Source organism: Pogona vitticeps, chromosome 7 (genome assembly GCF_051106095.1).
Source record: "Pogona vitticeps strain Pit_001003342236 chromosome 7, PviZW2.1, whole genome shotgun sequence".
Lineage (NCBI taxonomy): Eukaryota > Metazoa > Chordata > Lepidosauria > Squamata > Agamidae > Pogona > Pogona vitticeps.
In genome coordinates, this window is record NC_135789.1 from 7076339 (window position 1) to 7091370 (window position 15032).

The following is a 15032-nucleotide window of genomic DNA, read 5'->3' on the forward strand; positions in this document are numbered from 1 at the left end:
CAGCCGTGGAAACTTGCTGGGGTGTGTGTGCGCGCGTGGAACTGGGAAAACCACTCCTTAAATCTCTCACTGTGGAAGACCCCACTAGAGTCACTGTAAGGCAGTTCCAACATAAACCAGACATGACAGCTAACATTGATTCCATACGGTTTCCAGCGCTCCTCATATTGCCCCGGAACCTTTGAAGAACTGCACCCATAACAGCGTTGTTTCAATAAATCACTCCTTTTATATTATTAAACATTTATTTTGGATTATCTATCAATCATCATTTATGTTACCCAGTGTGGTATAGCAGCTGGAGTGACAGTTTAAGACTCAGGGGTTGCTTTTCTCACCTGCTTCCAGGTGAGAATTTAAGGAGCGATTTTACCAGTTCCACGCGCACACACCCCAGTGAGCCTCCACGGCTGTGCAGGGATTTGAACCCAGGTTTCCTGAGTCCTCGAGTTTCCTGAGTCCTCTCCAGGCGTAGACTCTGGAAGTCTGGGTTCGAACCCCAGCTTGGCCCACCGCTAATTGTGAAGCCCATGAATCTCAACCTGTTCCTTTAAAGGTTGACGAAGGAGGATGGCGAGCAGGTGGCACCAGCGTGAACACGCGGAGGCGCCGCGTCTCCTCTTTTTTCCCCCCAATCTGGAATGACCTCGCCTTCCGACGTGCACCTGTGCGCACGCAAAGCTTGGGTTTACCCACCCGGGCCTCCTTTCCAGACCCCCCTCCCCAGGCGGAAGTTTTTCCGGCCACTCGGAGGCTGGTCCCTCGTTGGGAATCAGAGCCCGGCCTCCTCCCTCGGGTGTGGCCTCTCCAGGGGAAAGCTGCAGGTTCGGGGCTCCTCCGGCGCTTTAGGATCAGCCTGCGCGGGTTGCCGGCCCGACTCCCAGCCTCCGGCTCTTTGCGCGAGAGCTCGCGGGGGACCCAAAGCCAGCCGAATTGGACCCAAAAAGGGAAACCGAGGGAGTTCGCTTGCTCAGCTTGGGAACCAGGCGGACGGAGACACCGCAAAAAGGTCTGGACATGCCTTTGTGGGCTGGTGGGGCAAAGGACTGGAGAGGGGGGGGGGTGAGGTGAAGGATGCGGGGGTGCCTGCGTTAATGAAGGCATGCCGAGGATCTTCCAAGGGGCCCTTCCCATCCTAACAGAGTGGTGGTCTTAACGCTTACATGATCGCTCCTCCTGCCTTGCTTCCGTATATCAATTATTTTCAGTGGAGTTTTGCGGGTATGTTTGCGTTTAACGTTGGTTTTGTACCGATCGTGTGCCTTGTTGGGCGTCGTTCTTCGGTGATCTACTTGTGTGTAAAGTGTAAGCCGCCCAGCGTGCCTTTGGGCAGCCAGAGGGGCGGTAGAAAAGTCCAGGTCTCCCTTGCACCCCTCGGTGGGCGGCTGGGCTTCTTTATCTCGCCGGTCAAAAAGGGCCCCTCGCCCCCTGGGAGTTGCCCCCCCTCCCCAAGGCTGGAAGAGTGCTTGGGGGGGGGGAAGAAGGGCTTCCCCCTCCCCCCGACACACGTACACACCCGCAAACCGTCCTGGAGAAGGGAAGCGGAGGGAGGGAGCAAAGGAGCGCCCGCCCAGGTGTTCCCAGGTCCCCGGGCGCCTCCCCGCCAGGTGGAGAGAACCCCTGGCGCCGCCTCGCCCGTTCTTTGGACCGCGCCGGATTGGGCTCCCAAACAGCAGCACCAACCTGGGTTTTCTCTCCTTGCTTCCTCCAGGACGGGGAGCGATCCGTCCTGCCGCTCTGCGGCGCGGAGACCCCGGGAGGGAAACGGTAGGCGCTGGGGCGCATTTGGAGAGGGGCGCATTTGGAGAGGGGCGCACCCGGTGGGAAGCCCAGGCAGGGTGGATTGACAAAGGGAGGGGGGAAGGAGGAGTTAGTCCACTTTAATTATCTCTCTCCTTTAGAGGGTTTGATTTGGTTTTTTTAAATAGGGTGGAGGTCCTTTAAAGTTTAAACCCCCCACACAGTAAATGGAAAGGGTCTGGTTGTTTGGGCTTTTCTTCCCCGGAAAAGGATTCTTCGTTCCGTGGCTTAGTTGTGCTGAGGTTTGTTTTGGAAATCAACCCGGGGAGGTTGTTGTTGTTGTTGTGTGTTTTTTTTTTTTGTTTTTTGTTTTTTAAGGATTGCTTTCCGGTCGAGTCCTGGCTGGGCAGTAAACGCACCCACTCCTGGGGCTTCCTTTGGAGTAAGTGCCGTCGCCGCTGGGATTCTCCCCTCCTCCCGATCGTGCCTCGTTGGAGGGTTTTGTTCTCACATCCGCCTCTTGAATGGGAGAACGTGGTTCGGCGGAGTGAATCGGTTCGGCGGTGGCTCGGCGGTTCTGACCTTGTTTGGGAAACAGCTCGCTTGGGGGGGATCGGGTTTTCTTTTCGGTGAGGGTTGCAGGCAAAGTCTGGAACCTTTTGCGTGCAGGAAAAGAACAATACATTGAGCCACGGAAGACATTCCTACAGCGTTGTTGTTGTTTACTGTAAAGTCGCCTCCGACTTATGGCGACCCCATGAATGAGCCCTCTCCAAAATGGCCTGTCCTCAACAGCCCGGCTCAGCTCTTGTAGACTCAAGCTTAAGGGGAGTCAGTCCATCTCATACCTGGTCTTCCTCTTTTCCTGTTGCTTTCCACTTTTCTCAGGATCCTTGTCTTTACTAAAGAACCCTGCCTTCTCACAATACCCCCCCAAAGTATAGCAATCTTAATTCAGTCATTTTTCTTCTTCTAAAGAGAGCCCCGCTTTATTTTGATCTGTTGTTGTTATGTGCCTATAAAATTGCTCATTTATGTCAACCCTCTGAATGAATGGCCTTCATAAGGTCTTGTCCTCAACAGCCCTGGCTCAGATCTTGCTAACTGAAGACTGTGGTTTTCTGTATGGAGTTGATCTATCTCACATTTCACCTTCCTCTTCTCCTGCTGCCACCAACTTTTCCCAGTATGGTTTGATCTAGTCTGGCATCTATGAAGCTCTTCTTGAAGACCACATCTGAAAAGAGGCTCCTGTTTTGCCCTGCTCAGCTTTCTTATCCACAACCTTTTGGTCTGAAATAAATGAATACATGGCTGAAGTTTCCAGCTATGTTGTCTTCTTCATGATCACCCCAGGAATTCCCCAGGGATCCCAACCCGGGGCTTGTTTTGAAGTAAAGAATAGCAAAAAGACTTCTGCTTGTCCTTGGCAAAACCTTCGCAGGATTGCACCCTTTACAAGAGGAGGCCACCCATTTTTTTACTATACACATTTTTAATTTGTTTTCATTTTTCAAACTAAGGATGTTTATAATACTCTTTTGGTTTAATTGTTTTAATGGTGATCTCTTAATTTATTGTGATTTTTTTAATATGCTTTTAAAAATTGCCTTGTGTTCCTTTATTGGAAAAAAAGGAAGGATATAAATAAAGCACTGCTGGATGGCTCAGTGGATGAGGTCTCTGGCTGCAGAGCCAGAAGTTGGGAGTTCGATTCCCCACTGGGTCTCCGTGATAGCTCTGCATATGATATGTTACGACGTATAACTTATAAAATGTATATTATGCCTATAATAATAATCTTGATTATTCTAAACATATGTTTAAGCCTACTAGCATTTCCTTGAAAGAAACTGATACAAGATTGCTAATCTAGTGATAAAATGTAATCTGGAAGGAAATTTACCTTCCTTATGGGACTTGGTAAAAATAATCTTATTAAGAATTTTTAAAAATTTATTTCCCTCCTCTCACTGATCCAGAAGAACTGTCCTTAGTTTTTCCTTTACGTTCTACCCAATAGATTATTGTAAATGTCTCTTTTTATTTTTCTAAAAATTCATCACCTTTTGATTCTAGTCTCCCCTGTTTTTTCCTCTTGTTCTGCCAAGTAAGGATGCCGTGACATTTTTCATCTAGGTGCTCAAAAATATATATATACTGTATTTTGTACTTCTTGCCTTCACATTCCAGCAAAACAACTGCATTTGGGGGTAGCTTTAAGATTTATCTCTTTCAGCATGGATTGTCATGGATTACTGTCTGCCTCTTAGCAAAAATCAGTCATTTTTGCTGTGATCCTGCACTGTACAATGAATGATGTCTATTCCCGAAACCCTACATTCTTGAACCTCATACGTCTGTCTCATTAAAAAAAAGCAGATCAGTTCATGCTTAAAACAAATTAGTTAGTCTAGACACTTTCACGTTATGCCTGAAATCAGAGGCAACTGTAAGCTGTTAATAGATATGCAATTTGAAAAGCGTGCCTAATAACCAGTTTTGCAAATACAGGATTTATTTCTGCTCTTGGCCTTAAGGAGACTGAAGTCTTGCTGTGCCCGTGGGTTAATGTACTACAATCATATTACGAAGGTGGCTGTTTTATACAGCGCTAGATAGACTTTTGCTCCATCAAATTCCATAACGTCTTGTTGGACTGATTTGATGATGGGTCTCCAGGATTAATAATACTAATCATGTGTCATCCAGTCAGTTCTGACATGGTGATGCTTTTTCAGGGTTTTCCAAGTAGAGAAGACTCAGAAGTGGGTTTTCCCTTCCCTTCTTCTCCTGGGGGTGCCCTGGGGCTGTGCAGCTGGCCCAAGGCCACCCAGGCTGCCTCTTCTCCCAGAAAGGGGAATCAAACTCCCAACCTCTGGCTTCGCAGCCAGAGACCTAACCCCTGAGCTAAACACCATGCTGTTCTTGGCTTCACCTGTGGAGAGCCTTACCTGTTTGCAAAGTGTGAGCTTTATCATGGAGCAATGCCCCTTTATTATGGGACCCGCAGAGTTTGCTGCGTTTGGTTTTCTTGAGCTGGCTGAAGTTGGCTTTCCTGTCCTCTCTTGGCGGTGGCTCAGCAGTCAATGATCGAAGAATTGAAGGGTGTTCCTACTCAAAAGTTAGGCCTGGAAAGAATGCAAAGAGGGGAAAGCAAGCGATCCATTTTGCCTGACAGGCACACATGGTTAAAACACACACACACATGAATAAATCAAAGTGCAAAAACTAAATTTTGGTCTTTATTTTTTACATAGAATAGTCCCCCCTTTTCTGGACTGTAAGGAACCGAGTTCCCTGCACGTCCTAGGGGATGATGGGCCTTGTGATCCAAACAGTTCCTTACACTGAGAGGATGGCGAAATAAATCAAGAACTGCTGCGTAGCTCAGTAGATTAGGTCTCTGGCTGCCAGCGGCAAAGGCTGGGAGTTCGAATTCCACACTGGGCCTCCTTGACAGGGGCTGGACTTCATGATTCCAGCTCTGCAGTCCTAAGATTATTCGATGCTTTCAAATTTTCAGCTGGCTCATGTTTCCATCCAGCCTCTCTTCTGAGGTGCTCATGGTTCAGTCACACACACCCCAGTGTGGCAAGTTGACTGCCTGGAGATGCAATGTGAACAGTGATGTGAACAGGGCCCACCATGGTTTCCATCGTTAAAAGCCCCATCTTAAAAGCAAAAAAAACAACAACATTGAATTATCCAAATATTTAAGAAGAGGGACATTAAAAATGTTAGGTAGAAAGCCAGAGTTAGAAGCAGCAAAATATAAATTGTCTTTATTGTCTTCTGGATGGTCAGTCACAACTTTTTCCTGTTGAGCAGCATCCTTTGTTGGAGAAAAGCCCATCCTCTTTTTATTATCCTGCATTTGGAATTTCTTTTGTTTTGGGCTTTTGTAAAAAATGCAAACAATTGCCCATTGCTCCCCATTTTTGTCCAGAGGCCTTAGGGACTCAGCCTCTCCTGTACTGATAGGGCTGTTGTTTTTTTGGTTGGTTTGTTTTGCATAGATAAAGAGTCTAGCCCTCTGTGTTTTTTTCAAAAGAAATAAAAATCAGTGCTGTAATGCACATGACAATGCAACTGCATTCTCTAGCTATTCCTTGACAGAGTACGTTTTTCCATATTTTGTTGCTCATCCTGAAAACTATACTTTTCAAGTGGGTAAGGCATCAATAAGACCATAATGCTAGGAAAAGCCAGCAGGAAAAGAGGGAGAAGCAGTGCAGAGCAGCTGAAACAAACATCAGACAACATTCAATAAATCCAATTGCGAAACAAGAGATCAAAATCTTAGGGTGTATAAAATCATAGGCTTTTATTATAGTTTAAAACCCTGCCCCACTTGTTGATGGTTGCATTTCAGTTACATAGGGGGAAAAGTTTGCTGCTATTAACCGTAGCCATGTAAAAGGATCAAATGACAGGAAAAATGTATTAAATTAAATTAAAACAAGAAACCAGCAAGGCAGAACAGTATGCTGATGTTAAAACTGCACGTGCGTGCTCTGTTTATCCCCATTTAATGCCCTCAAAAGTTCCTTTACAGCCCTTGTGATCTCAGTCAAGGGATTTTAAAGAAGAAGAAAAAAATATGAGTCTTTCAGGGAAAAAAAAACACACATATTGTAGTTGGTTGCTGGCATTTTTTCAGTGCCTTTCCCTGAAACCTTCAGAAGAACCCCAACAGATGGCAATATTCTGTATGGGTTTGGAGTCTTGTATGTTTCCGTGGGTCAAGCGCTATCTGGGCGGGTTCTCACAGGACTATTTTATAAAATTCTACAGAACTCCATGAACCCATTGAGCAGAATGTAATGGCTGCAGCACCTCTGCCTCTTTGGGTTAAATCCGTTCTGAAGTTTGAGAGACAGTGAGGTCTATTGGTTAGTGTCAGACTGAAACCAGAACTATCCGTTTTCAAATTCCACTCAAGTGTGTTTTTTTTAAAATCTTTCCCTATGGATAAAATGATAGGCTAGGACTCTGAAGAACAGAGTTCAAATCCCCACCTGGCCGTGGAAACATACTGGGGGAGTGGCTCTGGTACAGCCATTCCTTAAAGATCTCACTTACCTTGACAGCCCTATTAAGGTCACTATAAGTGTGTTCCAGCTTGATAGCACAGAATGCACAGACACATCCTCTTCATCTGTCTGGATAGTGGTTTAGGTCTTTGGCTGCAGAACCAGAGGTTTGGAGTTCCAATTCCCCAGCATGACTCCTGGAAGAAGAGCCAGCCTGGGTGGCCTTGGGCAAGCTGCACCATCCCAAGGCACCCCCATATCACAGTCCAGGATATCCCAGGCAGTCCTACACCAGGGTCAAAGGCATCAGGACTCGCAGAGTATTAAGTTCCACGGCACTCGCTGTGCAGTGGGTCGTGGTTAAGCCGAGGCAGGAAGGAGCGCAAGGCTGAGCATCTGGAGCCAGAAAAAGCCACCAAGATGCAGGGGAACAAAGCACGAAAAAGGCACAGAAATGCCAGCAACAGGCAGTAAACACAGCCCAAACCAAAGACCTTCATTGCTGAGGCCTCTTCTGGGAGGGAGAACCACTCCTTAAATAGGGCTTCCCTCCAGGTTTCCAGGTGAGCCTCATGAGTGGCCAGGCAGCTGCTCCTCAGGGCCTGATCCTGCAAACACCTGGCCCTTCCTGGGTCCGGCCGGCCCCGATCCTGCAGCTGCCAGGGGTGCTCCGGGCCAGATCCCAACACCTGGAAGAAGGGAACAAGGAAACCACTTCTGAGGAGACTCTACCTGGAAAACCCTGGTCTTAGGTCAGAATTGAATTGGCCGCACATCATGATGGCGATTTCCAGTCTCTTTAGAAGGGGTGTTGTGAAGATGAAATGGAACAGAGGATGGGAATCAGGGGAGCTGTAGAGATGAGGCCAATGAACCTCTTTAGAGGAAAACAACAAACTTCAGGTCTCCAAACAAAAAGGGAAGAGGACTATTTCTTGGAACTGGTGAAGCCACTCCTTAAAGATCTCACTTACCTTGAAAGTCCTCTTAGGGTCGCTGGAGGTCAGACGTGGCTTGAAGGCGCATGACCTAGACTGAAGAGCTGCTGGGAATATCCCAGAACTCCTGCTCCCCAGTAGGACTAATTGTTTAGGACTGATGGAGGGGCAGAGATGGGTGAGGCAGGCTTTCAAACCCCCCCCCCCAGGGTTTGGAGTGTCCCGTCACAGTTCCTTATTAAGCTCCATCCCGCTCATCAAGAGAGCAATACAAGTCACTATTAAATGTTGGCGGCCAGCAGCCCAAACAGTTGCAAAGTGCATTCTTGCCACGGTAGATATTGAAACATCAACCTCTTTCCCTCTCGTTTTCACTTGCGGCTCCCAGCAACCTCAGCCGGTATAGCTAAGGGTGAGGGGGAAATGGGAACCGGAGTCCCTCCAACTCTGGAGGGTGGACGTTCCTGATCTGTTCAGTTTGCCTGCCAGCCACCCCCCTCCCCTGGTGCATGCGATTCTGTAACCTCCGATCTTCCATGTTTTTGCTTTCCTTTTCGAACTGGCGTGTAACAGTCTGCAGTTTCCTGGTTGCCGCTAACTCTTGCTGGAGAGGTGGGTTTTGGGTTCCCCCCTTTCTTCCTTTTTAATAATAATAATCACTGGGTGCTGTCAAGTCAATTCTGGCTTATGGGGACCCTTTCCGGGGTTTTCCAGGTAGAGAATACACAGAAATAGTTTCCCTTTCTTCTGTGGGGGATCCCTGGGGCTGTGCAGCTGACCTAAGGCCACCCAGGTTGGCTCTTCCCCCAGGAAGCACTGTAGGGAATTGAATTCCCAATCTCTGGCTCCACTTAGCTCAGTGGCTTAATCTGGTGGTGGAGCCAGAGGTTGGGAGTTTGATTCCCCGCTGGGGCTCCTTGACAGGGGCTGGATTGATGATAAATGATTTTGGAAATCAGGTTGTACTGCAATGAAAATGGGAGAGCGAGGTTACCCTGTCCTGGTTTTCCACCATCCCCTAATGTGTCAGCTGCAGACCAGCCTTCTAGCAGCTCTGTTGAAAAACTGCAGGGAAAAAAAACACACAAAGAAATTAAGAAAAGCCTGCTGCAGAGAGAGATCAAGGAACAGTTCTGGTTGGGAGGGAAGAGCTTTAAAAACTAACCAGACCAGTTGGACGGCTTGTGTTGGGAATGCGAGCGTGTGGGCGTTTGGTAATAGCTGCTGTGTGACCTCTCTCTTGACTTTAAAACAGCCCTGGGAAAGGAGAGAACATTTTGCCCTCCCTCCTGCACGCTGGCGGAATCCAATAGGAAGTAGGAAACGTTAAATGTTGCAGTTAAATATCAATCCGGATCTTCTCTCTTATGCTACCTCTAAAGTGAGACCGTAAAAGTGCGTTGCCTGAAAACTAACTGCTTAGAGGTCTCTGCTTCATTTGAAGTTTATCAGGCAAAAATCCAAAAAACAAACAAAAAGCAAAGCAAAACAAAAAATTTAAAAGTTCTTTATTGTTGCTTCTTGTATCTCCTTTTGCTAGAAGAGACCCAAATGTTGCGATAGGTGGAAAGATCAAGGCCAAAGATGAGATGGAATGAAAGGAAAGATAAAGATTTGCCTTCTCAAAGTCAGCCGCAGCTGGAAATTAGCTAATTAATTAAACAATTTAAAGTTCATTAATTTAATTATGTAAATATAGCTTTGCATCCGGCTTGGGCCAGGGGGCATGTACAAGAGGAATCATAAAATAGTGGAGTTGGGAGGAGTCTCTAAGGCTGCTGCGTTCAACCCCCGGCTCGGAGTAGGAATTCATATCGAAGCAGAACTGACCGAGGGTTGCCCAATCTTCTCTTGCATGCCTCTAGCGCTGGAGCGCTCACCACCTCCCAAGGTCAAGGGTTACGTTGTTGTACTGCTCTAACAGTTGAGAAGCTTTTCCTGATATTCCGCCAAAATGTGGCTTCCTGTCATTTGGGCCCATTGGGATGCATCCTGGACTCCGGGAGGATGGAGAGCAGATCCTCCCTCTCCTCTGGAGGACCTACCTTCCAAGTCTTTGAAAAGTGCTCTCCTTTCTCCCCTCGGTCTTCTTTTCTCAAGGTTGCCCTCTGCCAGTCTTTCCAGGTGAAAAAAAGAGTCGCCTCAAAACCTCCTGGTTTATTTCCTGTTTATCAGCACAGATCCTGACGGCGTTGTTTGTTGTTCTCTCCCTAGGCTTCTTGGACCCTTCTGCCGTGGGTCTACTCCGCGGAGGCGCCACCATGTCCCAGAGGCATTCATTCCCCTCCGTGGGGGACAAGACCGTGCTCCTTGAGCAGCGCTTTGGCTCAGATTTGCACCTCCGGGCCAATGGCGTATCCCCGCATGGGAAATGTAGCTCCTTGGGCACGCTGGACAGCCCATCCTTTGGACCCGAGGGCTCGCCGCCTCCCGCTGTGCCTCGCCGGATCATCCTCAGCACGGAAAGCCCGGCCGCCCTCAAGCTCGGCACCCAGCAGGTCATTCCGAAGGGCCTGGCCGAGGGTCCCAAGGCGAAGCCCCCTGCCCGGCACCAGAGCTTCACGGCCAGCGTCCCGAGCAAGGAAGGGGTCTGGTGCGACCCAAAGCGCCTGTCGGCACCCAGCATTTCTTTCGATGACCTGGAGGGGGAGGATTTGGACAGTGGGACCCTGAAGCGAAACCTGCGGAGCATGTCCTACCGGGCTGCCATGAAGGGCCTCAGCCAGGGCGAGGAGCCGCCGAAGGCCACCAACAGCCTGAAGCCAGTTTCTGGTGACGCCGTTGCCCAAGGGGCTCGTAGTCCCGGGAGGAACAAGGTATGTTTTTGTGGCCGTTCCCTGGGCTTTGCAGCCAATCTGTGAAACGAAAATAAGAATGGGTTGTGGCTTTCCCAGCCATCCCCATTTCTGCCCCCATGGGAGGTAAAAAAATCCTAGTAAATGGGAAAGGAAAGAGATGTCTTGCAGAGCATCATGGGATTTAGAGTCCATGTCCTCTACAGAAATGAAGGCGTTCCCTGGATCTGTGGGTGCTCCCCTTTCCCCAGAGATGGGCAAAGGGGAGCCATTTAGGTCTGGTTGCACTGTCACTCTCATCAGGGTAGCCAGCATAACCAGTGGTGAGGGCCGATGGGCACTGTAGTCCATCAGGACCACCCATCATACTTTTTGGAAACCACCTACCCTGATGAGAAGTTCTGAAGAACCTGAAAACTTGTACCCTTCTCATAAATCTTCCTTAGTCGGATTGGTGTTTCCCGTTGGTTTGATTGGGTTGGGTTTGGAAGAGAAGCTGACTCTGATGATGACGGGGGTGCAGGAGGAGGAAGAAGAGGGAGGACTGGATTAGGGAGGCAACGGGGGCAGCAAGAAGGGGGCAGGTGAGCATCTATTTTTGGTTTTACACTTGTTTTAATTTTTTTTTCGCACTCAGCAAAACAAAAGGCTGAGCGCAAAAAAGTTTGGTGTTTTGTTTCAGCGAAACAGGTTGCGTGAACAGCCCCACGAACCAGCCCGGTTCTGGTTCGTAGTTCGGTTCGTGCCCATCTCTATTTGCCACCTTTGATGATCTTTGAACTCCTTTCAGATCTGTTTTTTAGGGACCTATTCTTAGCCGTGGTTGGCTGGAGCATCTGGAAGCTTAAGCCACAAGCCACCCTTTGGGTTCAAAGCCATGGCTTGGTGTATGATCTGTGCAAATCCCTAGCCTTCGGATACGATCTCGCATGCCTTTGTTGTCCCATTCAAAGCAGGTAGCTTTGATTTTCAGTTTATCTTCCTCAGAAATAGGAATCCTGCAGTGTGGATTTTCTAGTGGTGATGGGAAGAGAGCTGTAGAATTTGAAGCTGGCCTGAGTCTCTTCCTTTTTCGCCGATGCAGGGCCAGGCGAGGGTCAAAGACCGAAGTGCAGTAAAAGCAAAACCACTTAACGCCTTCCTTTCCAAAATGTAGAAAGCTGTTCTCTGGGAACCAGGAAGTTATGGGACTTAGTTTGATGCTGGCTTTGGGATTTGAACATGCAATCACGAGGGAGATCTGGAGTGGGCGGCTTCTTGAGTCGGTGCAATAGGTCTTTCCAAGACATGTTTAACGAGGCAAAAAAAAATGGCACTGGGTTTCAGTTAAGAGTTCAGTCTCATCTCTGAGAAAGGATGCACCCCAGCTGTTTTAGCTTGTGTTTTTGAGTGACTGCTTTTGGCCACTGAGATCCAGCAGGGACAAAGAAAACTCATTTTCCAAGATATCTGGAGAACATCAGCTGTGCATAAATAAAATTCCACTCTTAACAAGCTATTTATCATAGCTTGGGCATTCCAAATCTTTTGGACAGAAAGATGGGGGGGCTTGTCCGTTTTATGCAGCGGCCCATTCAGCAGTGTGATTTGTAGTCGACCGGTGGTTGCTGGACTACAACTCCTACCATCACCATCATCATCCCTTTATTCACATAATAAAATAAAATAGTAAACGGAGAACCGATATACAAATAAAATCCATTTAGTCAAAGTTTACTAAATGGGATACATAAATAAATAAGACTCACTGAACTAGATTCGGATAGCATCCTTCTTCTCTGGATAATGAATTTCAAGATGACTGCCACTTTCTCTGATACATTCCCCATGAACACCCAAAAGAATATGTACCTTATTTTCTCCCGATCAACACCTGTCAACACAGCCATCCAAAGAGTGCGTGAAGCACTGTGGGGCAGTATATAAACAGCGTGCTTTATTTTTGCTTTCCTTTATTGCACCTTGGCCAAAACTAACGAGAGTTCATAGTTTAAGTGTAAAAAGAAACTCCAGATTTAAGTCAGGAACTGAACTTCCCTGATATTCTCTTAGTTTGAGACTTAACCGTGGTCTAGAGCAGCATCAAACCCCAGGCCCACTTTTGTTCTCTGTATGCGCGCACATGGAAACTGGAAAGTCAAATTCGAGTCACAGCAAAAGAATGTGTATAGAAAAGAATTCCCCTCGAGAGATAGAAAGATAAGTTTGGGATGCTTGGCTAGCTACATATTTGGAGAGAAATTAGACCCAGGGAGAGGAAGTGAACTCACTTTGGGAATACGATGGTATAGTTATAAATTTGGAAGTAAATTGTTCATCCTAACAGACTCCCTAGAATGGAGAGTTCAAAATGCATGTGGCTTGGTTTATATGAACAATGGATGAGCAGGTGTTTTGTAAACATAGTGGCTCTTAGTTGCCTCTTTAACCCTGTCCCCATATTTTTGCCCTGCAGCAAGCCTGACTAGAAAGAAGGTACTTATCTGGGGCAATCTGTTTCTCTCCCAGCTCCCATGACGTCTGAGTCAAAATGGAGCTAAATCAAAGTCTCTGCATTATTCCAAATTCTTTGGAAAGCAAGGCTAAAAGAAGACAAACTCTCGCAAAGCAAAGGTGATAACGTGTCACATCTTGCCCAGGAATTTATGAGCAGATCAGGGAAGTTCTTTCAGCGTACAACTTCCTTTCAGCTTTCAGGAAAAGCAAACCCCGTAATTGTAAATCGTTCCCCTTGACCCTCTGCCCTGTCCAAGCAGGTGAAAAGAACGTCAAGAATACCTGGAGAAATGTAAATAAAAATGCCCACCCTCTATCCTTCCCCTCCCCAAAACAAGTCATCGCATCTAAGCTCAATGGGAAAATTATTTATTTTACTTATTTATTTATTTAAAACATTTTCACCCCACCTTTCTCCTTAAAAAGGACCCAAGGTGATTGGCATCGTTAAAAGGCAATGATTAAAAGCTAAAAATCTGTAAGTATGCAAATGTTAAAAAGAAGCTAACAAAAACAGACTAAAAATGGTAAAAATAAATGAAGACCAGGAAGAAAATCTAGTGGGTCTTCTCAGCCCAGCCCTGTACCCCATTGGAATTGTGTTCCGGTACCTCTTGGCCAGCTGTAAAGAAGCAATGGGGAGAGATTTAAATTAACAGCTCTTTTAATTTTTTAAAAAACCAGGAGATCTGAGGCACTGGCAGAAAATAGTGATTAACCAGTGTCTGCCTCCCAGAATCTGTTGGGTGAAATTGGCCGGTTGAAGGAGGCACATCTTTTGTGTGGCTTAAAAGGATGATGGTGGCGACGGTTGTTTTCTGGACTGGGAATGGAACAAAAATAAATCCAGACTTTACTGAAAGTTCTTTGGGCGGTTTGGATGCCAGGATGAACTCCCAGTCTGCAGAATCAGCAGCAACGCTGTTCGAGGTGATTTCAGGAGAAGTAGAAAGAGGGTAGCGAGAACCTTACCTCTCCCAGGAAGTTTAAAAAATGTTGGCGCCCCAACCGATAAAGCCTTGGCGCATGTACTGTAGACTTTTCACCTTAACCCGGCAGTGAAAAGATCTGAACTCATTGGCTTCATAGCTAAGCCAAGGCACGGAGTTCAGTGGAATGAAAATACCCATCTGGCATCTAGCGCTATGTCAGAATGGTACATGATAAATTTGACACCCCCTTCCCCATGCGCTCTGTTCTTCTCAGCTTTACCACTTTACCAGGCAAAAGTCTTTATTTATTTTTTTCTTTTAAGCTGTAGTGTTTTCTTTTTAAAAAACAAAAACAAACCAGCAACACCAGTATGTCTGGCTGCCTGCCTAAGCGCAATTACAACATAACTCCCCACGGCATTTGTTTCTCCTGTGCCCAAATCTGGATTATCCTTTTTCTTCTGATGGTTTGTGTACATGGGTCAGAGGGGGTCACAAGCGGAGTGATCCGTAATCCTTGAGTAGCGGCCGGATGCAAAGAGGCTGGGCTTTGGTGGAAACTTTTGCAGTGTGTCGGAAAGCATGATTGTTCCAAGACGGTTGTAGATGTGAGCTTGGGGGTGAGGAAAGCAATAAAGGAACCAGATGAAATATTGATTTCTGCCCGACACGGTTCATTACTTGTGCCTGCCATTTTAAGAGCACCTTTTGCATGTCCAGAATATCAAATATATTTACTCCTTATGCAATCCCTGCAAATCTATACAGGTTCTTGTTCTTTCACTCCCCACCATACTTATTTATTCCTCTCACCTCCTTTATTTAGTTCTTTGATAACATTTTGAGCTGGGTCAGTGTGGTAGAGAATGGTTGTTTGTGGGCCACCCAGTGAGTCTCATTCTTGCAGGAGGTGTGAAAACCACCTCTTGTAGGACAAAACTATAAGAGATGCATTTACTTGTTCTCATTTTAGAACATTTTTTAAAAATTGTGCAAAAGTTTTTGTCGTCATCTTTACAAAAAATCCCCTCGTAGTTCATGCCAAAAAAAGAGCAAATTGTGCTGCTTATATACCACCCAATAACACTTAAAGCT

At 46.8% G+C, this 15032-nt stretch overlaps 1 protein-coding gene across 1 annotated transcript in view; it reads left to right on the forward strand.

Annotated features, from left to right (window-relative positions):
• Window positions 1-1580: 1580 nt before the first annotated feature.
• ARHGEF16 (Rho guanine nucleotide exchange factor 16) overlaps window positions 1581-15032 on the forward strand; it is a 33430-nt gene continuing 19978 nt past the window's right edge. Inside the window, exons 1-2 of the mRNA XM_072977677.2 lie at window positions 1581-1767; window positions 9929-10530. Coding sequence (XP_072833778.2) covers window positions 9976-10530 — 555 coding nt within the window. The 5' untranslated portion in view covers window positions 1581-1767; window positions 9929-9975. The remainder of the gene's footprint in view (window positions 1768-9928; window positions 10531-15032) is intronic.